Source organism: Bacillus rossius, chromosome 7 (assembly GCF_032445375.1).
Source record: "Bacillus rossius redtenbacheri isolate Brsri chromosome 7, Brsri_v3, whole genome shotgun sequence".
In the NCBI taxonomy this organism is placed as follows: Eukaryota; Metazoa; Arthropoda; class Insecta; order Phasmatodea; family Bacillidae; genus Bacillus; species Bacillus rossius.
In genome coordinates, this window is record NC_086335.1 from 52,444,980 (window position 1) to 52,470,225 (window position 25,246).

Sequence of the window (25,246 nt, forward strand, 5' to 3'; positions counted from 1 at the left end):
ACAAATTTTGTGATGCAACAAGTATACATGCTTGAAATTAGATAGGTAAAAGGCAATCTTGTTTGCAGTAAAGTTAAATTTGTTACAGTTCTGACGGTTCATGATTAACAAGATACAAGATTTTCATGTTTCTGTGCTACTACGTACATTTATATAAAGACCAAGGACTTGTGAGAGGCAGTCTTAAAGTCTCTTGCAGCAGTGGGGGGTTGGAGTTTACTTGGGTGACCTGTTCTTTTTTTGCATTATCGGTTGATTCAGTACTGTATTGCATAACTGGTTCACCTATGTATTGATAATCTGGTTATCAGGCACTTTGTTGCAATGTCTTAGCCAGAAACATTCTCTAAATATCCTTTGCATTGTATTGGGAGACTCAGTTTTTTAATTAGTCTCATTAGTTTCTACAAATACAAGGTGATACTGTTTTACTAACTACATCCATTTATTGTTCATACATGTAGAGCACCATTTTTCAACATGTATCAGTCTGTAATTTATGTCTAGCCTTATATAATGGCATTATTATCCATTAAAACAAATATATGAAAATACAAGCATTTTCACTTTGCTATTAATGTAGGTAATTAATGTTATTTACACCTGTCATTTCAATTATTTGAAAACCGAATGATGGAAGTAAAAAATCATTCAACATATTTTCTCAATTTAAGTTTTTTTTATTTACCACCATTTTATATTCTGAACTTGTCAGTAAAATACTTAAGTGCATCATACATCCTGAAGTTGCTTGAACTTGTACAAATTAATGAGTGAATCTGTATGTCGTAGGGTTTAAATGCACCTCATCAGTGTCATCATCATAGCTTTTAGTGGATTTCGATTTAGGAAGTGTAATAAACAGTTTTCTGTTTGTTCAAAAATAGTAACTGAACACACTCCCAGGAAGAATAAAATGAACCAGCTACTTGGGAAGATTTGAAATAGAAGCATACGAAACAAGGTCATTATTTGAGTAAAATACAATATCAGTCCGATATTTTAGTCTGTAAACCTTTTCAGCTAGTAGTTATTTTTATGTATATTTGTAAGTCAGTTGTGGGTGGGTGTAAGTGATACTGTGACTGCTGGAAATACAGAAGTACGTGAAACGCTGTTAATAAAATTATGTGAATACAAAAAACATGTATGCATATTAATCAGAAAACTTCTTAGACTAATTAAACTATATTTTATAGTATGTATAATGTGCAAGCTTATTTATGCTTATTAGGCAGTAAAACATCTTCAGAAGAATCTTTAGTGGATTTTCCTGCAAGTACATATTTGATGTGCCCGACTCCGAATCTTCTTGCTGTGCGTCCGGTGTGAAACTAACGCAACGGCGTGCGCGTGTCGTGTGTTGCAGTTAGCAGCCTGATGAACAAGTACTGTCCGTGCCTGATGTGCGGCAAGATGATGCGCAGAACCAGCCTGAAGAAGCACGTCCTGGACCGCCACACGCCCGCACGGGAGGTGCGCTGCTACCTGTGCGACAAGGTCTTCCGCACGGCCAACAGCTTGCAGAACCACGTGTCCATCTACCACCGCCAAGAGCAGCCCTCGCGCGGGCCTGCGCAGCCTTTCATGTAGCCTCGTTTGCATTTTCCGACATCTGCTGCACGACCTTTGTGACCAACCTGCCTTATGCTCGGAGCCAGTTGTTAAACATGATGTTGATGATTGCTCTTTATTTGAACACCCATGGTAATCCCATCGTAGGCAAACCTTTGGCTTTAGTGCCATTCCTTTCTGAAGTGTGAAGGTGAAGAAATATAACCACACTTATTCCTGTACCCAGGAAGGAAATTTCTTCCCACAAAATGAAACTCCACATTCTGGCCAGGAATCACATCTGGTTAACTTTGACCAGCTGCCCGGTGACCACAGTTCGGATGTGTGCTGCAACTGTTTACAGACACCAATTTCGTCGTCCCCTCCCCTCTTCACTCCTGCAGCTCTGGCTGCACCCCAAAAATTGACCAGACTGCACACTTTCAAACACCCCCAGAAGCACCCAGGGTTTATATATGCAGTCTTTGGACTGAGAGACCTTCACCCCTGCATCCTAAAAATGCAGGGGGAAGGAGGGTTGGGCGGAAATTAGCATTCTGCATAAGGGTCACCATTCCTTCGAGTGACTGAAACTTGTCTGATGCACGAGAGAGAGCCACCACTATGTAACATTCTCCGCCAAGCAGCATCGCTTTCACTTCCTATTGGTTACACCTCCACCCAGTTGATGTGCACAGCAGTCGTCGTCCTGTGCAATCGCATCTCCGGCTTATCATCCATCGTGACTTGTTCATTACCTACTCAGCCTGCCGAACTACCTTTTTTCAGGTGACCTGTGACCTCCAGCTCCGAGAACCTACCAGATGCCGATACCACTTGCTGTCAGTTAATGATAGTACACCTATCCCTCACTTAGCACGTCTTCAGATTGCACAGATTCATTTAGCGCTAAGTTAATTTTACTGCCCCAGTCTTGAATAGCACATCTGTAAAGTAAATTTCAGTCAGCGCAAAATCTCCACATGCAAAAAAAAAAAGTCGAGCACGACGCCACAAAGTCTGTTTCAACTTTTGTGAACAACAGATGTGCCGTGGGATACAGTTAGCCATACAAAGGGGAAAGAGATGCGAATGCAGGTCTGCCTACGTTATCGGCTGTTGTACAAACATCAGCTATGGCATGTTAAATTGCGGCTATGGAGTTTAAAGGACCAAATATTTTTACGTCTGCGCGTATGCCGCCGTGCCGTACCGTTGTCACCTGGCCACAGACCGGGCCGTGAACTCAGTCTAGCCAGGGGCAAGGAATTCACACAAACAAAAGCAATGTCTGCCCATTCAGCTGCCGGTAACTGTACGTGCTTGATCACTCATAATGCATCGTGTTCAAGTATTTGAGACAAAACTAGAAGTATTACGGCGCGCAGATTGACATGAAGGCCACGCTTATGTTGGTCGCACTTTAGTTTTAAGTAAGTCAACTGTGCGTACAATTTTCTTTTAAAGACTTTTTAAACGTTATAACCTTTATCTGTTAGTCTGCGTTGCCGCGGTGTACCGTTTATAAAAATGTAGCCAGTGCTAGTTGGCATCATTCATGGTTGGCTATGTTGCTTCCTGTATAAAGCCCGCACACGTAGTCGAATATCAATATTGATATCTCGCCGATTGCATGCAACGCGCACTCTCTGTCATGTGCCGAGTTTAATACATTTCGTGGTGTGTTTGAAGACGATAGCTATGCGGTAGTTCAGGCTCGTATTTGGGTCACGGATTTTATTTTTCTATTTAAAGTTGAAGAAAGGATTTTGTTGCATGATTTATTAATTTAAATTGTTTGGCATGCATTTTTATACTCTACTTTTTAAATAAACCTACTTTCCATGAATGAGTTATGTTTTTATGAATAACTTTACCTAACAACAAATTTTTTTTGCATAGAATTCGTACCCCTACTTTTGAAACTTGATCTTATTATAAATTGTGTGACGATTATGCGATAAGACACGTTAAACACTTTAATTTTTGAAAAATTATAATGTTACTATCCGGACAGTAATATCGGTTTCACTGTCAGTAAAGGATGGTTTGGAAAGATACGCTACGTGAGTTGAAGTTCACGCCCAAGCGGGCAAGTCAGCCAGCCGACTGAAGATAAAGTACATAACCACATATCTCCCATTACGCGGTATCGTATTTGTCATACAAAGTGCGATAAGAGGCATTTAAAGATTAATGGTGTGACATATTTATCGTTGAGTGTTATTCTACGCATTTATATTATGTAAAGCATATTTTCCTACACAATTTTGGAACACATTAATTAAATTAGCCTTGCTATTTATGGAAACTAATGCTTCAGAATATGCGATTTTAAATAACATGAGCATTTTTAGAAACGAATTAGTCGTGCTAAGTGAGGGATAGGTGTATAGGTGAATATCCATAACTGGACATATCATGCTTATTATTGTGGCCATTTTCTTGAAACATTTGCAGCTCTCTACTGTCTGTTCTCAGACACATTCCCTTTGTCTTATCTACAAACTACTTACTACGACATTATCGCGGTCTGATGCGTCAAAAATTTACATTGCAAGACCACCAGAGGCAGTCTCTTTAATGAGTTGGCTCTGTTGTGGAATACATCGGAACATTGTAAGGAGGCGAGATGCACCTGTTGTATTCTTGGACACAATAAACAGCCTTGGTCCAGATTTTCCTTGACTCGTCTTTCTTCAACTTCCATGTTCCGCCTGTCTTGTCTTCTCCATTGCCTTTTGCAGGACCCGCCCTGACTTTGTGAGAGGGGACAGGGAACTCGAAACCCTTAGCAGTGAGCTGAGAAGAGAGATGCAAAAGGTAGTCTGAGACCAGGATCATTTGTCAGGTCTAGCTAAGGCCTGGATCCTTTGAGATCTCAGCTGCACTCTCCTGATTCCAAATCGCAGCCATAGTTTTGAACCAGTCATGCACCTCCTGCTTTTTGACGAATGGGGACCGAGGAGAGGAGAGGAGAAATGGTCCACCGGACTGCCAGCCTTGTGCAGGCTCTGATGAAGAACCCTTCCTGCAATAAAACCTCTAAATGAGATAGTGAGCAGGCAGAGAGTTATCAGCCGCACCTCCGGCGATACGTTCTGTCTGGAGACCGTGACGTCGTCAAATCCCCTGGAGGAGGGAAGCTCCAGAGTATGGGGATAAACATTCAGGAAGAGCAATCTCAGTTGTGGCTCCACCTGTTTATGTGCTTCCTGCCGTGTGTGTTGTATCTACATGATTGTGCGGCCAGTAAGGAGACATTTCAGGATGCTTAAGCTCCTTGGAGCTGACTGTCATATTGAAAAGCCTGAAGAATCAATGTTGTGAGTGGATAAAGTTTGCTCCTTGGTATAAAAAAAAATAACTAAGATGGTGAAAAAATCCTAAATCAAAACCATAGTTAGGTATGCCACAGTCTTAACTGGAAAATTCCAGTCCAAAGAATTTCCAGGCTGCTAGGACTCAGGATTTGGTTAATTGCATGAATTATAGGTGAATTGAGTTACCAATTAGTCAACTGCTGATCAGCAACAATATTAAAATTTTATAAAAATGTTTTTCATTATTTTGATCTATTATTTAATTTTCTCGCTCTTTACATGGCTACAGGGCTTTGTAGGTCAGAAAAAAAATATTTTTATTTACTTTTTTTATTCAGTTTCTTGATGTACTTGAATTTCTCATCTATTATGCATGGAAAGTTGTTCCTGTTTGTCGTTTGTGGTAATTGTGTTTTTTGTAATTTACATACAAGGAGAAACCCAAAAATAACCGGAATCATAATGTTACACATCATGTACTTGTAGCAGCAGTAGTTTATGCAGCTAGGGAGCTGTTGTGGGACCTCTCCTGACTCAGTCTACCAAGTGGCATCACCGAAAACGAATGTGATTTCTCTGGCAGTTGTGTGTGTGTGTCTTTAGTGCACTGGGTACATAGAAAAATGGCTGATTCTCACGAACAATGTGCAGCTGTGAAGTTTTTTTACACTGCGATCTTGGAGAGTAAAAAAAAAAACAACTCATTTTTTGTGTCACAAGTGCACTAAAGACACAAACATAGAACTGCCAGAGAAACCACACTCGTCGTTTTCAGATGACGCCACTTGGCAGACTTGACTCAGGAGAGGTCCTGCAACATCTTCCAGCAGCGAAAACTGCTGCTACAAGTACACAGTGCGCAACGTTACGATTCCGGTTATTTTTGGTTCCCCCTTGTAGTAGTTCCACAAAATAAATTCATGTTACGAAAATATAAAGTTAGAAGTTTTAATGTAGAACCTTCGTAAGATATGTTTTATGTGAATCTGCAATTGAATGTAACAAAGTATATAGGGGTTAATATTTCGGTATTAATATAAAAAATCATAGTATTGAAATTATAGTTATACATTGAAAAATGTATTGTTTAATCTTCATCTTTCTCCTGAGTGATTTGACAAGGGTATTACAATAAAATTTTTCATAGCTCTTTTATTGATAGTGTATTGTGTAAATAAGTTCTGCAAATGTGTGTTGTTGGGAATAAATTTTTCAGCCATAGTCATGGTTTTTGTTTTGTCTTAATAAGTGAAGAAAGAATGTACTTAATTTGCATTTAGCTGAATGACAGAAACCCTTATCAGAGCCCAGCATGGTTTTTTTCCTCTTTGTGCCCCTCTTGATGTATCTAAAAAAAAATGCTCATTGAATTTCTAAGTGTTCAAACGTGTAAGCTTGATAATCGTTAGCATGGAAATTTGAGGGGATATAAGTTAAAAACAAAGAAATATTGAAATGTAATTTCCATAGTGAAAAAATTTAATTTAAATATATACATCCTGAGGATACCACATTATTAAAAAAAGCATGCAAAAAGTGGCATTTTTTAATGTAAAATATCTTCAAGGTCCAAAAACAAAAAGTAAGTGATTTTAAATGATCTACAAACCACCAGGATGCACCAGGACTATTACAAGATGTTTTTTTAAAGGTGTGTACCATGCAAACAAAAGGTAATTACTTTAGTTTGTGCAGTAACCTCAGTTAACTAAAGAAGTCTGTTGTTGGCAGTTGATGTAGTGTAATGTGTTATAGTATGTTCATTTAATATGGAGAAATTTTATGTGCCCCTAAATTTCTCTATCTCACATTTTTCTTGCATCTTACTATAAGTAGTTGTCTACCAAGCATCTTGCCTTATTTATCATTGAGCCAAAAAGGTTCGATCTTACACCTTGGCCCACTCTATAATGTTGGCTGTCCTGTTGCCTTCGGCCATTGTACATATCCATACGTTGGAAAACCATACAGTTATCTTAATTTTTTATCTAACCCACACAGTGAATACTAACAGTTATTGTTGGCACAATGTTTATATTAATTTAATACTTTTGTTCATAATTGTTGTGTTGTTAACTTTCTCTTGACTTAATTATAACCTGGCCGTGCTGCAACGTAGCTTTGACTTTTAACCTGTAAAGTTTCAGTTCTGTAATCTACAAGGTGAAGCTTTCATGAAAGCTTTGGAAGCTGTTGTTCCCTTCCCTTAACCAGTGCACAACAATAAAAATATTAAATTTTTCTCTTAGCTGGAAGATGTAATCAGCAACAAAAATGGCTTCGGCAGTGTAGGTGCTTGTCACTGTCTCTCCCACGAGCAGTCTGCCCATACAAAGCCACTGGAAACTGCTGCCTGCTAAGGCTCTGCCAGTAACTGCACCATCTCAGCTTGACTGGTGTCTCAATCTAGGAAGAAGAAAAGGAACTACGAACTAGACTTGTGCGGTGCTGTTGTTTTGGAAGCAGCTTCGCCTGTAAGAAATCTAAAGGAGAAAACATTGTACAAATGTTTTATAATGTAAACATGTCAATATTGAGTGTCTTAAAATATGCTTAAACGTGTGCTTTTTTTAAAGTGATCTGTGGTGTTCTATAAATAGTAAACTTTTCTTTTAATGTACAAACAAAGCCTGTGTATTAGCCGGGCTGTACCGCAGGTGGGATTCTGCTGAGGAGAACACTTCCTCGCCAGAATAATGGCAAGCAGCAAGGTTTCTCTACCTGAATATTCTGGAAATGCTGTTTCATTGGTTTCCGGGGACTCGTGCATCAGAAATTGTAACTGCATTATAGAAAAATTAAAAATACAGTCCCTTTAGTTTTTTTCAGCGTTGAACAAAATATGAAATAATCCCCAGTGGCAGTCTTGCACATTCTTTGGCTCTGGAGACAAAAAATAAAGCATTCAGCATTTCCATCCACGCACTTACAAATATATACATTGGTAAAAAAAAAATTAGTGTGGGCTACTTTTGGTTTCTGCTATTTAAATAATCTTCGGAAAGCAGAAAAAGGCACAAATAGTTCCGCTGCCACATTGTGTGTTTGATAGAGCTCAGACAGTTTGGTAAAACATTTATTAAATTTGTGGTTAGCAGTCTGTATCGGCTAAGCATTGAAATGAATAATGAGTCAGTACAGAAAAACAGACGGATCATGAGCTGTTTTGTAAGAGGAACTTGTTTTTTGTCTAAACAAGAACTGGCTTTTTCGTGGTCGTGATGAGTCTTCTTTGTCACTTTTGTCACTTAAAAAAGGCAATTATATAGAATTTCTTGATGAATTAGCTGGCAAGCAATTTTCACTTTTCATACAAACCATACCATGTTTCAGAGTAAATAGATAAAATAAAAGTGAATGCTTTTCAAACCACACCAATGTGACACATCATCAACCATTAAAAACCATAAAATTGAACTGTAATATAAAATTATAGTTTAAAGATTACATAACTTTTTATTAGGTCCTTTTTTATTTTTTTTATTCTTTTCTATGTGTTGTGTGTTAATATATTATGTACCAGGTATCAAATGATATTACATTCCCACTCGTTTATATAATGTTAGACTTCATTTATCAGAACAATGTAAGTCATTGGCTAAGTCAGGGGGTTGTAGGTCAGAATCATCCCGCAGAATTATTTTGCAGAAATAATTTATTATTAAAAAAAAAACAATATTTCTACCAGCAGTTTAGTCAAATAAAACTACTAAAAACCTTTAAATCCAAATATTTCCCCTGCCACTGGTAATCTATATAGTTTTCCTGATGCGTGTGTTATCATAATGTAAAAAATTTAACTTTGACTTGCTAACATTACCAAACAAATGAGGCTTTAACTAGCAAAAATTAAATCTCATGGATAAGAAATTTAAAAAAAAATGACTGCATGGTCTTTAAAATTGGAACAAAAATTGTTCAATATTTTGGAACTCATTTGAGAAACACAATATGTAATGATCAGTGGTAGCCATTACAAAAGCAACTCAAGCTAATTGGACTGCTTAAAAGTATGTGATGGGAGTGTTGTACTCACGAACGTGAGAGATGACAGTGGCACTCATTTATGTTAATATCACAGTGTAGGCTTGTACGATTAACTATTTGGTCACTAGCTTTGTGCTGGAATGTGATCAGGAATCCTTGCTGCCTAAAGCTGGGTTGGTTGGGGGACTCTAGATCCTGTCGCCTGCTCCTGGGGCCTCCCTTATCAGTGAGGTTCTCGGGAAAATGCAAGACCATAGACTGAACCACCACCGAGGTATATCGTCAAACATTCCTCATTTGCAGGTGAACGTTGCTGAGGAACCACTTGCACAGTGCACAAGCTGGTCGGGGGAGGTAGCCCCGCGGCTGACGACGCGCCTGTTTGCTTGCAGGCTGGGGCGACGGCGGTGCGCACTGCCGCTGCCACGTCTGCGGCAAGGAGATGAACTCGTCAAACCTGAAACAACACATCAGGGACCGGCACATGCCGTCGCGGGCCGAGCAGTGCCTCCTGTGCTTTAAGGTGTTCCGGTCCAGACGCAGCTTCCTCACGCACCGCAGCAAGTTCCACAGGGGGATGCTTCTGGCGTAGACGTGTGTGTGTGTGTCGCTCACGGGTTCCCTCCTGGCCTAAAGGTAGTTGGTATTCATGCTAATTTCATGCCCTCCACATCCCGGTCAGCTAGTGGGCCTGGTAGTAGTATGCATTTACACTTCAACCACCATTGGGCAGTTACCTTATACGAGTCCTCACAACTCCTGCATTAGTTAAAATACTTTTGTGTTCCTTTTGGAGAAGGTACAGTGGCATGCGTATTACAAAAACAGTGTTTCCATTGGTGGCCAGTTTAGTTGGTTTGCTGTCATTTTTAAATATTTTAGAGTAATAATTTGCATTATTGTAGCATATTGAACGGATTCTCATTTGGAAACACTGTACGAATGGTTCGTAAATTGAAATCCTATCCATCCCCCAATTTATTTGAACATTTTTCCTTGTTCTTACAGAATTATTATTTGGTCGAAAAATATTTACTTAGCATCTGAACTTGATATGCTGAGAAGATGCATAACTTTTCATTCAGTTCTGCATGGTTACTTGCAGTCATGCAACTGTGAAAATAGTTTATCCAGACGAATAATTTGTGTTAGTAGGTTATTTAGGTACTATTTTTAGGCATGTTTCAAATAATTTAGTTGTCTAACATGTTGACTCAGGGAAGGATACTGGGAAGGAGCTAGGTGGAGGTACGCAGGTGACGTGTTGCTGTGTTCCACAGACTGCGACGAGGGCGCTGCGAGCTGCGAGCTGTGTGGCAAGCGGATGCACAGGCGCAGCATGCAGAGGCACATGCGGGCCCGCCACACGCCTCCCGCCAACTTGGCGTGCGTGTGCTGCTGGAAGGTGTTCAAGACCCGCGACGGCCTGCGGCGTCACGTCAGCACCTACCACAAGGCCCCCGGGCTGCACCGGTAGTGCCTGCGACCCTTGACGGCTTCCGTTTGCAGTGGGTCCGGTCGCGAAAGTCACGAAAACTGGAGGAATGGTCGCGAAAGTCGCAAAAAAGTAACGAAATAAACAGCTACGGTTTTGTTAGTCATGAGACTTTAATTTCTACCATCCTTTTGCTAATTTGCATCTGCCTTTTTGATACCTCACTTCAATTTATATCCGCACTTGAAATTTAAATGGCCAAAGACTTTCCAGGTGAATCATGAAAAAAATTATCAGTTTCAGTTTTTTACTTAAAATTTGGTTTATTTGTGTGAATAGTAGATTTGTTTTGTAATACTTTTCTTATGTTTAATTTTGTTTATTATATGTATTAAGAAAATCACTTTTATTTATAAAGTTCTTGAAAAAGTGCTGAAATGGATTTACAACACGGTGTTGCAAACTCAACATGACAAGAGTTTTAAAAAATTTCCATCTGAAGAGAATGCATGTTTCATTTGTATTTAGTTTCTTGTGTTTATATTGTTCATGAATTGTTGTTATTACCAGAATAAAAATTAATATTTACAAACATTTGGGCTCAAACCCATTGCTCCTTCACAGTCATTTTATTTTATTCATATAGAGATGTTATGCTGCTCTGGATTGGTCTTGTAGCGCCAGTTCTGACTAGACAGACCGCTTAAAGTGGAATTTTGGTACTTCCTGGATGAACTTTTTCAAACTAAGGAATAAAGTAAAATCAAAATTATTGTCTGCATCTGTTTCAAAAAAAGAAGATGATTACTGTCCACATGAGATTTAAATAAACCACCCCATCCTTCTTTCCCAACTCAGGTGCATTGTGTTACCTCTTAATAAAATTTTGCACACTTGACCAAAATTACTGTCTATGATTGATTTTGAAAACTGAGGAAATTTACTGTCTACTTGAGTTGTAGAGAAATCAACCCATTCTCCCCTTTTCCACCCCTTAAAGTATAATTTAATGCTTTTTAATGGAATTTTGCACACGTGACCAAAAATTTATGTCTACATCTAATTTTGAAGAAGCATAAGGAATAAGAAATATAATTGTCTACATAAGAGTTCGCTAAGATATAATATGAAAATTACTTTTTTCATACATTTAAAAAGAAACTATTTCCAGCCCCCTTTCCCTGTTAGTTAAAAATTTCTGGAAAAAAGAACCTTTAACATTTTGCATTTTGGTATTCCAATCACTCTAAACAAAACTAAATTTCTTTACTTTGCATAAATCCCAGGAAATACCAGGTAATTTAGCTTATTGGTACGAAGTTTGCCCGGAAAGTTTATATAAAAGTGAAATAAAAATTTTATTTTACATTTAATCAGGTTATTCAATATTGCCCCCTTCAAAATACTCCCTCTGACACACAATACTGCACCATCTCTGTTTCCACTGCTGGAAGGCTTCTTAGAAGTCCTCTGTTTTGAGGTTCTTCAGCTGTCTCGTCGTTTATGTTTTAATGGCCTCCACTTTGGACCGTAAAACGTATACTGGTTTTCAAGTTATTTTGTTGTGATAAACCTGTAGCAAAGTATGTCAGTCATTCAGACTCACTCTGTATACATATATCTCTATATTAATTGTGCTGTAAAATATTTTTTTCTGTTACAAATGTTATGTAACCAATATTTAAAAATTATTTGTAACTATTAATTTCAAAATAATTTTGTGTATTATATCAAAAAGAAGTATAACTTCTAACGTGCATACGTAAGTACATGCACACTTTTTTTTTACTTAATTATGTTTTTTAATAGGTACCTCTGACCTAAGTTCCAGCAAGGCTAATGGGAAAACTGCTTGTATGCTTACCTACATATTTAAACTTGACCATTTCAGAAGCAGGTTATGAAAAATATCCTGCTCCCATGTGAAGGTGCCTGGATCCAATCCACCATTGAGTTAACACCTTTAACTAACACTAACCTGATGGTGTAACATTTGTAAAATAGTTTCTCAACACTAAAACGTTCATAGCTCATCTCATTCAGTAATATAGTGAGTGCGTTAGTCTTATTCATACCTTATTCCACAACCTGACAGGTAAAAGTATTTATATTTAAACAAGCAAAGGGATTTTTCTATAATATTACTTCTGCTATTTCCTTCACTTGTGCTTGTCATTGAATGAAAGGGTTCTGTTCATATTCATTACTGCACAAGATTATCAGTTTATGCCATAAGCTTTGTGTATTAGGGTACTAGAGATAAACCTTAAGTCTTCAGTTCTTCCTTAATGAATTTTCATAGAATTAATTTGGTGTGATCGTAGGTTTCATAGTGTAGAACCGCACCCTGCTTATCCGGACATTCAGTAAATCGGGGCGGGATTAAAAGAGGATTTCCTACACTGTACTATCAATAATTTTTTCTTTAATCACAAATCTGTTTTGTTTCATCAATCCTAAATATGTTCTTAGGTTAAAAACTCAGGTCTATATATACAGTAATAAAACTTACAGCTGTTGGGAAAGTTTTATTCATAAAAAAAAATTAATTAAGTTTTACCCATCTGAAACTTGTATTGTGTGTATTTTTAAGGCTAATTTAATTTGATTCTGACTTTTGGTGATCCAGGCACAAGGTCTGGTCCCATATAGTGAGAAACTACTATATATCTTGAACTGAAATTTACAACTTTAGAAGAGAATGTGACAAATATTTGTGGAAATGTAATGATGATTTTCTTTGATTACTCCTCAGACGTGCGAAGTAGTTTACTGTGGGGCTGGTGCTGCGACTGCGGAGGGAGGGAGGAGTGAGTCGCCTGGGGTGCTTGCAGGGTCGCAGTACAGCGAGTGCCCGATGTGCGGCAAGGCGGTGAGCAGGAACAACATGAAGCGCCACGTGCAGGACATGCACCTGCCCAACGAGGTGGTGGCCTGCCCCGTGTGCCGCCGGCAGTTCCGCACCAGGAACACCATGCAGAACCACATGTCGCTGTACCACCGCCACCAGAGGCCCCCGCGTCGCCTGCCCCTGTGACCCTCCCGCTGGACAGTTGCACCGTGCTCGCTGTCTGCTGTGTCAGTGCATTTTTAATTGGGTACCTAATAAAGACTTTACAGAAAGTGCACACAAAGATTGATTTTATTTTTTTTTAGTAACGATGCATAATAAACAGAACAACAAACAACAACCCATGTTTGTCTTAAGGTGCCTAATGTGTTTTTCAGAATATTTGTTTTGTCACATCTCTGGGTTTGCCTGTGCATCTCTTTGTTGTCGTGTTGTCCATATTATATGTTTAGTATCGTCGTTGGGTCAATCTGTCATGTCATGTTGTTCAAGGTTTTTTTTGTTTTATTTATTATTCTTGTTGCAATTGTCTCGTCGTTAGCCCAGTGTGTCTGTCTGTGCTGCGATATTTTCTAATTCCTTCCGTGGAACTTTCTGTGTTTTTTATGTTTTTTTTAACTGTTTTGACATCTGCTGATTTTGGCGTGTTTTCTGTGTGTTTGTAGACTTTTTTTTGGTCTGTTATTGAGGTTTCTTATGACATACAGTGTAACCAGCAATAGCGTATGTCCAGTAACACTCTGACCGCTTAGAGTACGTCGTCTGAAGGAGTCCCCACTACGTTGATGGGTGGAAGCGGTGAGCGGTGATACAGCTGCGGTACTAGCGTGGACAGTTAGTAGAGGCTGAATATGTCTCTGTCGGATGACGGGCTCTCTGGGAGGTCTGAGGGATCTCAGAGATGTGATAGCACCTTGTGACCCTCTTAGGATGGTGTTTCCTTTGAGTCAATCACAGGTTAGCTGAATGGGTGGCAGTGATACTGGGTTGGGTCGCCCCAGCCTCTCATTGTATCTCTTACCCAAACACCTCCAAGTTGCGATGAAAGGGCGTATCCATTTCCCGATGGCTTACGAGCCCACTCCAAGAAGAGTATATGCTGGTTCTGCAAGGCATAATTGGCATGTAATTAATACATGAATGGATTATTGACTAATTGTCCAAGAAAGCATCTTATATCAAACAACCTATGAATATTTTAAAATATGTATAATGTTTTATGTATGATGATTAGAGAGCAACCAAGCTGAGAATATGTCTTATGACAACACAACTGTGTTCATTGTTTTAAATTCCGTAGGTGGCTTATTGTAAGTTTGTAACTAAAGATGAGTTGCAGTTGCAGTTAGCAGATATTGTTACTCTCACTGTCACCTCGGTGACAAGTTGGTCAGATATGTGGTTAGTTTTTTAATCTGCAACACCTGAAGGCTCTGTCAGCATATTTGTTTCGTCATGACATTTGATACAAAGTTATATTAAACATGATTTAATTGCAGTAAACCAGATGAAGGTTTTCGATGCAAGGTGAAGACTATAGGTTTATCAGCTGGAAGATATTACTAAGGTAGGCTAGGTGAGGTGATCTGCATAGTTCAGTATAGAGGTAAAAGGACAGAACAACACTTACTCTTTACTCAGCTGCTAATTAAGCCTGAAAATTTTTACCCACCTCTTAGTCTTTGTATCTACTAGTCTTTTCATCTACTGAACTGTGCCGGAAATTAGGAATTTCGACACGATTTGTTTTAAATTTTTATTATAATTTTGAATTATTTTTGGAAATTTTATTTGCTTTATAATTTGGTTACTAAAGGGCGATTTACACTTTGTTAGTCTGGTGTACTCCCCTAAGTTAAACTTTGTGCCAGTAGTCTGAAGCACCTTTCCCAGAGACGTATCTGATATTTTGCAGATCTAATCCTTTGTTGGCAGCTCGCTTAAAATTTCCCTCGCTTACAGGCACGTCCCAGTCCTGTAACGTTACTTCACTTCATGACTAAAACCGCCTACAGCAGCTCTGGACGAGCTGTTACCATTTCTCAGAGGCAAGCTGTCACAAATACGTATTAGGTTCACTCCCCTGGAAGCACGTCATGGATGCTTGTTCCCAGCGTCGTTGCGTTTTCCCCCCCTCTTGAGTTCTAAGAATTCGCCTAAGACCAATGACTGGTCATACACCCCAGCAGACAGCGACCGTCTCCAAGGACGCCTCGCATAAAAAATGTGTGTGCCAAGATAGACCACCCCACGACACCTAGCGGCAAATTCGCGGACCTCCCAGCCAACTTATCCAGTAGGCCGCCAGAGCGCTGCACTAGACTGCACCCTTTAACCCTTGGTTTAAGCAGACGCCTTGGGCGAGTCGATTCTTTTTTTATTTCAGACAGCCCTCAAAAGGTAGCTCTAAAGTCGGCCAGTGCTACCAACTTCGAGACATCAGTCAGAGTTTTTTTATGACGCCCTCTCGGGGAACTTCAGGACCTTTCGGTCCGGACTCCCAGCCTCCTTCCCTCCACTTTTGATTCAAGATTTACTTTTAATTACGAGACGCGGTTCTCCGCGAGACACTTCGCGCCGCGACTGCAGACGGTCCGTTTGATTATTGGCGAGTCGACGAGACACTGCAAGACTTCCGTCCGGCCGCAACCGACTATGTAGTCGCTTAAATAAGGGATGCTATCCCTATAATCTTTTTCAAGTAAATTAGTCCGTCTGCGTAGTACAAAATGTAATAGTTATTTTTTTCTTTTAAATTTTTTTTGAAATGAAGAAATCAACCGCGCCCAGCCGCGTAATCGCGGGATCCAGTTCCTGGCGGGCGACGCATCAGTAAACAGAAGCCAACTCCCCTGTCTGACAGGGTCCGAGAGCCGGACGCCGAATTGGCATTTTCATTTCCCTTCCACAACAGGACACAAGCGCCCTGGCATCATTTTCCCGATGGATCTCCGGAAAATGGAGCCCCGACCTCCGGTGCTTCTGTATCTTTTGACCCTTTTTTGAACTTTCTTTAAATTACGTCGTCAGATGCAGTTAATTAGATAAACATAATTTCTGGACTTTAAGTATATCCACTGGGATTGTTTAAACATATTTGTATTTTTTTTATTGGTTTATGTATTTCTAGTAAATGAAACTTTTGATAATTCCATGTACGGCCGGCCAATAGTTTTTTTTTAATATACCTGAGAGCTGTTTAAGAATGTAATTAATATTGTACGTTAATTTTTTCTTGTATCTGTTATAAGTTTCCTCAGTATGGAGTAATTATATTTCAGACGGAATCACACCTTGTTTTTTTTTTTGTTCATTTCTAATAAACTGGTGAAACATAAAGATCCACCTAGCAAGGCAAAGATGGTAATCAGACCGTGGTTTGCTGCTACAAAAATAATAGCAGTTAGCATGGTTTTAACCTTGCTACAGAACCAAGGAACTGAAAAAATACAGGAATTAGTTCATTCATTACTTAATATATGAATGAATGATTGGACTGAATGTCTCGCTTCGGTGATCTGACCGCACAACTACCGTGGTACCTGATAGGTGCAGGAATAAAAAATGAATACAGATCATTGAATTGCTAAAAAAAATTTAAAAGGCATCCATTTTAAGTAGCAATGCTGATAAAATTATTTTACTTAGTTAAGAAATATACAGTACTTAAAAGTTGCTATTTATACTAGCAATGAAATAAAAAAGGTAAAATATCAACATTTTAGGTTTATTTCTGTCATAAATTAAGATAATTGCTGATATTTATGATTTACAAGATTGTGCAAACGTTTTGCTGAGTGAATTCTTTAAAATATCTGGAAAACTCCATGGTGATGGACAAAATTGCTGTATTTCTGTAAAGTGAAATCAATTCATTTAATTATACAAATCAGAACATAAACTGTTAGGCTACCAAATTAACCCTTCCAGTCTAGTATTTTTTCACTGAACAAATATGGAGTTTATCAGACTTCTAACGTGTGAATGGTCCATTATAGTCTACATCATACTTTATGGCTATGAAAGTAATAAATTTTATTATTATTATTTTATACAGTATAATATAATAAATATTAGTATATCTAATTATGATAGCTATAGTTCTACTATAAAACAAATAGTTAAGTTTAATTTAAATATAAAATCTTAGTAATTGGAAGAAGTGTGAGTGAAAGTGTTGTATTGGTAAACAGACGTCAGTACAAGTGTGGTCGGACGCACGCATGACGCGGGGGGTGTGGGCTCGTGTTGGCAGGGGGAGACGGAGAGCCGTGCGCGCTCTGCGGCCTGGTGCTGGACCGGAGGCTGCTGCCGGCCCACGTGCGGCGCGCCCACCTGGCCGATGCCTGCAAGCCGTGCCAGTTCTGCCACAAGATGTTCAAGAACCACAACAGCCTGCGCGTGCACATATACACCTTCCACCGTGCCAGCAGGGGCCAGCCTCCCCCCGGCGGTCACTAGCGAGCAGCATGATGGACGTTTTTCTAACCTTTATACCCGTGTGTTGGGCACGGTAAAAAAAATATTTTTAAAAATGATTGATTCTTGAAACCATCTGTATTTGTGAAACCTGCGTTATCTATGGAAATAAAACCAATGCAGCATGCAACAGGTGCATAATTATGTGACTTAGAGAAAAATCATTTAATAAATATTCTCTTTAACTGTTTGGTTGAATTAATTACAATTACTAATGGAGATACCAAAAAGTCCACATTCCCTAGGTCGAGGAAAGTTTCTTCTCCAAAGTGGCTGGAAGGCTCACTGCCGCTTCCGAACCACAATGCCCGCAGCTCACTGAGAGTAGCGCCTATCGCAAGAAACTTAAACATGAGAAATGTAAAAAAAATATGCACAATGTAGTCTCAATGTCCATGCACCTACTCTCAGTTAAAATTATTAAACAGCTGCGGAAAAAAACCAAATATTATTTCCTGTAAACCAGTATAACAACTATAAGCATTATAAAAAAAATAAGGACTGGCACTAAGAAACACAGTAGCATAAAAAAATACCTGAAAATAGGTTTAGCTTCCATTTTAAAGAATTATCGAAGAAAGTATTACACTTTTTACAAATTAAAGTAATATGATCAACCTGAACATGGAACATGTAACCATATCCCTAGATTTACATCGAATAAAATATACAATTCAAGGAAATTTTATTAAGTTCCATCTTTAAAATACCTTTGATCAAATTACTATTTAAAACATTTGATTCAAATTTACATTCACATAAATGTGGTTATAACAAGCCTTCACAAACTTGTGAAAAACGTGTCTTAAAATCTACACTTTTGCGAATTTCCGACACCGTCGATAGTTTGAAACAATCTTCTCTAAAAAAAGACTGATGTCTTCCTACCCAGACTCGTTAAAAATGGAGGGCTCTGATGAGCACTTAAAGGCACTGTCCAGGTTATCGACACCACCCACCTCTAGCAACGGTCAGTTAAGGTTTAATTAATTATTTGTATCCTAAAATTGTATTCTCTTTTGCAGGTATAGATCAGGGCTTTCATTCGCCTTTTTCCACTACTCCTTCCCTCCTTACTACCAATATACTGCATGTATTATTTTAAGTTAGATTTTATAAAACCCTTTGTACGTTTTACGTACCGTCAGTTGGGGTAACATTGGCCCTTTGAGGGTAACTTTGGCCCAAGACAAAAAAAATGTTAAACCATGTTACAACTCTTCCAAATATTTATTAGATGTTATGATACATATGTAACATATGTATCATCACATCTAATAAATATTTTGAAGAGTTGTAACATGGTTTAACATTTTTTTAGTCTTGGGCGAAAGTTACCCTCAAAGGGCCCAAGTTACCCCAACTGACGGTACTGTGTTTATATCAATAACTTAGTGTTCAAGGTTCAATGGAAATTCAAAAGATTAAAAAAAAGCATAGATTTAATTTGTTACACAGCTGCTACGCAAGCATGCTGAACACAAACTCACTAGATACTGAGTATTAAAGTTCTTATTGAAAACATGATTATTGGTATTTAGTTAAATCAAAATCATAATAGATATTTTTTTATAATTAATTTTTTCTTTTCACCCTTTTAATTAACACATATTTTAGTCTACAAATAATTTTTCGACCCATCTTGCGCCCTCTCTAAAGCAGTGCCTGGGACAGGCTTCCCCCCACCCCCCTTTCCCCCCAACCTCCTGATCTAGCCTTGCTCTATTGTTTATTATTGGTCAAAAGCTATTTTTTCTTCTAAGAATCAAGTGTTGTGTGTCTGTGGAAGGAAACTTAAGATTGCCGTGACTTGTTTCAATGCTAGGTTTAAATATCTATAATGAGGCACAGTGCACACTTTTGCAAGCCATTTGTAATCCATCAGGTAATTAACTAGTTGGGGTTCTCTCGGTCAGATGAAATTCTATAATATTTTAGTACCTTAACTAAGTGCCCACTGTGTACGAGCCATGGTTTTGTTGGCAAGCAGGCTCCGAAGTGTTTCGGCACAGTTTTCGTGCCACGCTACCTCCTCGGTAGGTGGCACGCACTACAGCAGTGTCTCTGTGTTCCCACAGGCCCGGGCGCACGAGTGGCGTGCCGGCTGTGCGGCGTGTCACTGCACCCCAAGTCGCTGCACAAGCACATACAGAACAAGCACAGGCCGCAGGCTCCCGTCCGGTGCTCCGTCTGCCACAAGGTGCTCAAGTCCAAGAACAGCCTGAGCACACACGTGTACATGTTCCACAGGGGCTTCCTGTAGTAGGGACGGCACTACGCTGCCGACAACCTTCCAGTTGTATCTTAGGAACACGGTTTGAGCTTTTTATGTTGTAAAAAAAAGATTGTATATATTTTTAGTGCTTTAATTTAACAAAACATTTTTTTAGGCACTTTGTAAATTTACTAGCAGTTTCACGATCTGTTAAAATAGTCTGTTTTAACAGCTGTGTTCAGTAATTGATGTCTAAATTCTGGTACACACATGAATGGCTTGGGCTGATTTTGGCTGTTACCTCTGCGATGCTAGTTCACCGTCCACTTCTCTGCCGAAGAGCTGCTTTGAAATACGTGATACTCAATAAGACAATAAGAGAGTGAAATGGACACTTATGAATGCTGTGATTTGTAAACACCTGAACTTATGTACAAAAAATAAAGAAATAAAATTTTTATTCCATGACTTGGTCTTTTATTTTTCTTACCAAGCTGGGACAAATCTGTGTTTCTCGTAAAAATGATAAGTGATGGATGTTGCTGTGGGTCGGCGGGTTTTCTCGAGGAACTCCCATTTCCCCCTGCATTCATTTTGTCATTGCTCCATCACCCACATCGCCTGTAATGAACTCGATGTCGAGACGCTAACCCCTTATTCATTCACTCATACACCCATCATGCATATTTTTACTTATTCAGTTTCCTTCGGTCAATTTCTCGTAACAACTTAGTAGCATCTAAGAACATTTTTCAGGTCATAGGTTACTGTAAGCAACGGTGAAGTTTACTGTTCAAAGAAATGTTACTGCTTGTATCACATATTTTTAACACCACATCTTTGTGACATATTGTTCCAAAGAAGAGTTGCTGGTGTTATTCTTTTGACTAACAATTAGCTGAATATTTTCTCTTTTGGCAGGAAGGCCAGAAGTGGCACAAAGACTTAAACATGCCATGAAGTCCAGAGGATGGAATGGTCGAGGATCGGAGACAACCGCTTGACGGTAGTAAGTTCCGAGCACGGAGGGCCGTGCCGTGTGGCCGACTTGTTTAGGCAGTCTGGCGGCAGCTGTAAGAAAATGGAGAGTTCAATACAATTTCTTGGACACATGCTATTGCAGTTTTTCACCGTTTGTCATGGGAAAAATTCATAAATGCAAAATAAGAAATAAAACTGAAAAAATAAACCCACAGAAAACAAGCCTTACTCAAGGATAAACGATGAACCTAAACAGGTGTTATGGACAACACAGCGACGACAGCACAGACGAACACAGGGGGCTAACAACGACGAGACAGTTTGAACAATAACAGTAATTGCAGTCAGACAACAAAACCTTGACAACGCAACGATGAAGATAAACAGAATTTCATTTTTATTTGTAATTTTGTATTTATGAATTTTTCCCATGACGAACAGTGCAAAACTGCAATGGTGTATGTCCAAGAAATTATATTAAAATTAAATTTTCCCGTTGCGTGAATGATTCAAGGAATGTTGGAGAGAATTGTAGAGTGTTGTGTCATGTGGCGCGCGGGAACCCGAGAGCAGTGTGCTGACGCTCGCCTGTCTCGTCCCTGGGTTCCAGAGGTGCCGAGGAAGGCGCGTATCCGCTCGATGTGCCGCTACTGCGGGGAGTTCTTCAACTGGAAGTACCTGCCCGTGCACATCCAGGACAAGCATATGCCCACGGTGCACGTGCGGTGCAAGTACTGCGACAAGCTGTTCCGCTCCAAGAACAGCCTCAAGTCGCACAAGTACATCAAGCACCGCGAGCTGCTCAAGTAGCTGCCTCGCGTTGCTTCTGTCTCTGGCTTTTGCTTTTTCTGTGTTCTCAGGTCCTCCGGTGACTGCTTCTATGTACTGCTTCTAATAGATGTTATAAGGTATAAGGTAGTATGAAATAGCTTATTCAATATTTAACCTATGTAAGAAGCTAATGAAAAGAAATAAGGACATAAACGAATTATAACATATTCTTACCACATGTGAAGATGGAGAAGAAGGAAGGTGAACAGTTGTTTGCTGTCTGTGTATTAAATGATAACAATTTAAAAATTGCTTTTTTTTTTTTTGTAACTGAAAGGTAATTTAAATTTCTTGGATTTATTTTCTGTTTAACTGTGAAAAAGTGTGTATTATTTGTGTATTACAAGTAGAATGTCACCACGATAAGTTAAATTTAGTTATCATAATAATTAGAATAGGTTTTTTTTTCTTTCTTGATAAATTGTAATTTTTCACGTATATGGCACCTATCGTGCCCTTTTTATTCTTTAATTTGATAATTTTTTTTCTTTAGTTATATGTTTTAGTATATAGGCTTGCATGTTAACATTGTTATTTTTTTTAACATAAATGTTAGGTATATACCGTTAGATATTAGTTTAATGTAGGTTATGTGATTTGTTTGCTTGTTTAGTTTAGTGTATGAAATTCTTGAAATAAGTTGGTGATTGCTATTTAAAACAGTTATATAAATTCACTATGTTAAAACTAAACTTAATGATCAATTTAAATTTTCTTTCAGTGTGTTCTAGCTTGTAGTATGCATTGTTTTGCTGCTTTTACAGCCCAAATATTCACCTGTAGTAACTTACTGACAGTATGCTGTAAGTTAAACATGGGGTAAATTAGTTACAATTTAAGGACATTTTAAATAGAGTATTATGTATGTGCTGATATGTATGGACCAGTTAAATTCAGTTTGAATAAAAAGCACTGTTGAGAATTATTAAGCCTGTGCATAAATTTTGTGAAGCATTGAATTTTACTTATAATGTTTTGAATTAACTCTTTTATATCCCAAGACTGTTGAATGAAATGAAACGTTGAATCAAAAACCTTTTTATACACATTTGGATTCATTTTACTAAAAACTATTTTTTAATGTCAACCAAAACGATTTCATTCCATTAGATATCAGAGCTGTCTGTAAAGTGCTTTACAATGTAACCCTAGTCTGTGTGTCATTAAAAAAGTATCTCTGGTTGGTGTTATCATAGGAGAACTACAGGAAAGCCAATCATGGGCAGAACACTCAAATTTGTTTCATTGCGCTGTGCTCAAGTTCAGCAAACCAGGGGCAGGAATGAATTGACAAAATTCTCTATATTTAATTGAGGTTGAAATTTGTAACTATTCTCGCCAGTCAGGTAACCTCAATCAGTCAGTTCATAATAAAAACATTTTATCTCACAAAACAGATAGTTGCACACACATACAATATTAATATTAGTTAAATTTTAACTGAAAAAAAAATTTTTAAACTAACAAAGAAATCATTTTTTATGTATAAAATACAGAGTTCTTTTGAGTGAGGCCTGTTGTCTTAAAACAGTTTCCTCTCTTAGCTGTCAAATCATTCTCTCTTGTAGGTTAGACTGTTCACTCAACTTAGGCTGGAAATGCATATATTCCCCTGCAGAATATATTGGAAATTTAAAGAATTGTTATGAACAGATGCACCTGAATTGTATGGTGTACATTTAGTAATTAGTATATTGGGTAACTTTTATTTTTACAAATATATGTGACAATTCTAGGAAAATTCACTTTTAAAACCGTAACCTATCAACGTACCAGGGGCATATCTACTGAGGAGGAGATATGAAGGGGTTGAGGCACAAGTGGCACATTTTTCTCATCAAAACTATTAACCTACATAGATTTTATAATAAAACAACAGTTGAAAATTTGTTAAGTGTTTTGATATTGACATCAATTAAGCCACCTGATTGGTTTTGAAATTTCAGAATAAATAGACCTTTATGTTTGACAAATACGTAATTTAAGATATGAAAGAACCGTGTAGGTGGTGCCCACCTTCGCGTAGTGTCGACAGGCTTGTGGTGTCTGGCCACATGCAGTGACTGCATTTTCGTGTCTTTGTGTTTTTTGTATGTTCGTGCTCACCACTATTGTTCCTTAACTGTCATTGGGCGTGACACACATTTAAATAAATTAAACTGGTTGAAATTCAAGCACTGTAGGGTAAGAGAGTTGTCTTCTGGAGTGGACTGGTGAGAGAAGGTTAACACGGATGAGGGCTTCTGTGTTTAGTTGTCGATAAAGAATGAAGTGGTAGGAAACCTGTGCTCCCAGCCTTGAATGAATTCCAAATGTGTCCTTGCCACAGCTGAAGTTGATCACGACTACTTAAGGATGTCTGTAGCCTAGGGACTCATCCACGCACTGCCTATTTTTTTTTATTCTTTCGGTTTTTTCAGGAAGTGCAAGAGAGAGCGAGTGAAACATCTCTTTCTCATGCTCCACGAAAACGTTTAATGTACGTTTTCTCCTACTCCTTGTCCGCTAGACTAGACTAGACTACCATCTCCTTCCACAGTAGTGTTGTGTCATGAAATAATAAAGGGAAGGAGAACCATTAACAGCTGGCAAGAAGACGCAGGCAACCAAGAAGTGCATAGACAACTAATTCCTTTTATTTAAATGGAGTTTGACATCTCTTTGGCATAGGGTTCGTTACACTGCTTAAACTAATTTCCCCCCCCCCCCCCCCCCCCCCCCGGTAAACTGATTTAGGAACTTTAACAACGAGGTGACCTGGACAGAAAAATATTTCAAATCTGTGCCAATGAGCTTTTTAAACTGTTTCAACTAAGAGCTGCATAAATAAATGCAAATTTACCAGGTATCAATTGTGTATTCTTCTGAATGACCACGTGTTCTACGTATTTGAGACTAAGGTTGTGGGACTCCTTAAGAGTCCACATAATCAACGGCAATCATTAACTGTAAGTAGCGTGCGCGACACGTGGAGCGGGCTAGGTTTTGTAGTTGAATGAAATGGGGAACGTGGATTCGGGCACCCCGAGCCATGTCACGGCCATGTTACGTAGTTTCCGCCAGGTCCGCGTGCCCTTTCACTGGGTGGCGCCCGAGATAACCGACCGGCAATGCCCATCATAACAAAACCCTTTAAACCCCTTGATCACAATTTTCACTTATATACAAGGAGTGAGCTGGCGTAGAGGCAAGACACTTGTCTCGCATTCCCTGCGACCAGGGTTCGAATCCCAGCCGGGCCGTCAGGATATTGGTTCCATGGTTTCATGAAATCACTCCATGCAAATGCTCGGATGGTTCCTTACACTAGGTCATGACTGGTGCCTTCCCAATACCCCTGGTCGGTACCTTGTGGTTTTACTTTCTCTAACGACCCCACTGTCGACAAAATGTAATTGGCAGGGGGAGTAGGGGGAATACTTATATAAGAAGCGTAGAAGCACTTAAGTATACACACAAGACACTGAACTGGTGCACTTTTATTGTGAGTGGATTTAATACGTCGTAATACTAGTTGAAAATGGCAGAACGTTAGAGGTAAGCTTTAAAAAATTACAGTGCTCATACTTTCTTCTTACCTAACAGAAAAG

At 38.8% G+C, this 25,246-nt stretch overlaps 1 protein-coding gene across 24 annotated transcripts in view; it reads left to right on the top strand.

The window, feature by feature from the left end:
- Window positions 1-25,246, top strand: part of LOC134534020 (protein abrupt-like) — a 354,312-nt gene that overhangs the window by 177,641 nt on the left and 151,425 nt on the right. The window contains exons 6-8 of one of the 24 annotated variants that reach the window (XM_063371909.1): window positions 10,145-10,337; window positions 13,134-13,377; window positions 17,406-17,759. The exons of 18 other annotated variants lie outside the window; for them this stretch is intronic. In XM_063371909.1, coding sequence (XP_063227979.1) covers window positions 10,145-10,337; window positions 13,134-13,377; window positions 17,406-17,699 — 731 coding nt within the window. In that variant the 3' untranslated portion in view covers window positions 17,700-17,759. Of the gene's footprint in view, window positions 1-1,369; window positions 4,235-10,144; window positions 10,338-13,133; window positions 13,433-17,405; window positions 17,760-19,707; window positions 20,311-21,435; window positions 22,586-25,246 lie in introns of those variants that run through there. 5 more of the 24 variants (XM_063371951.1, XM_063371957.1, XM_063371947.1 and 2 more) reach the window with 5 other exon arrangements.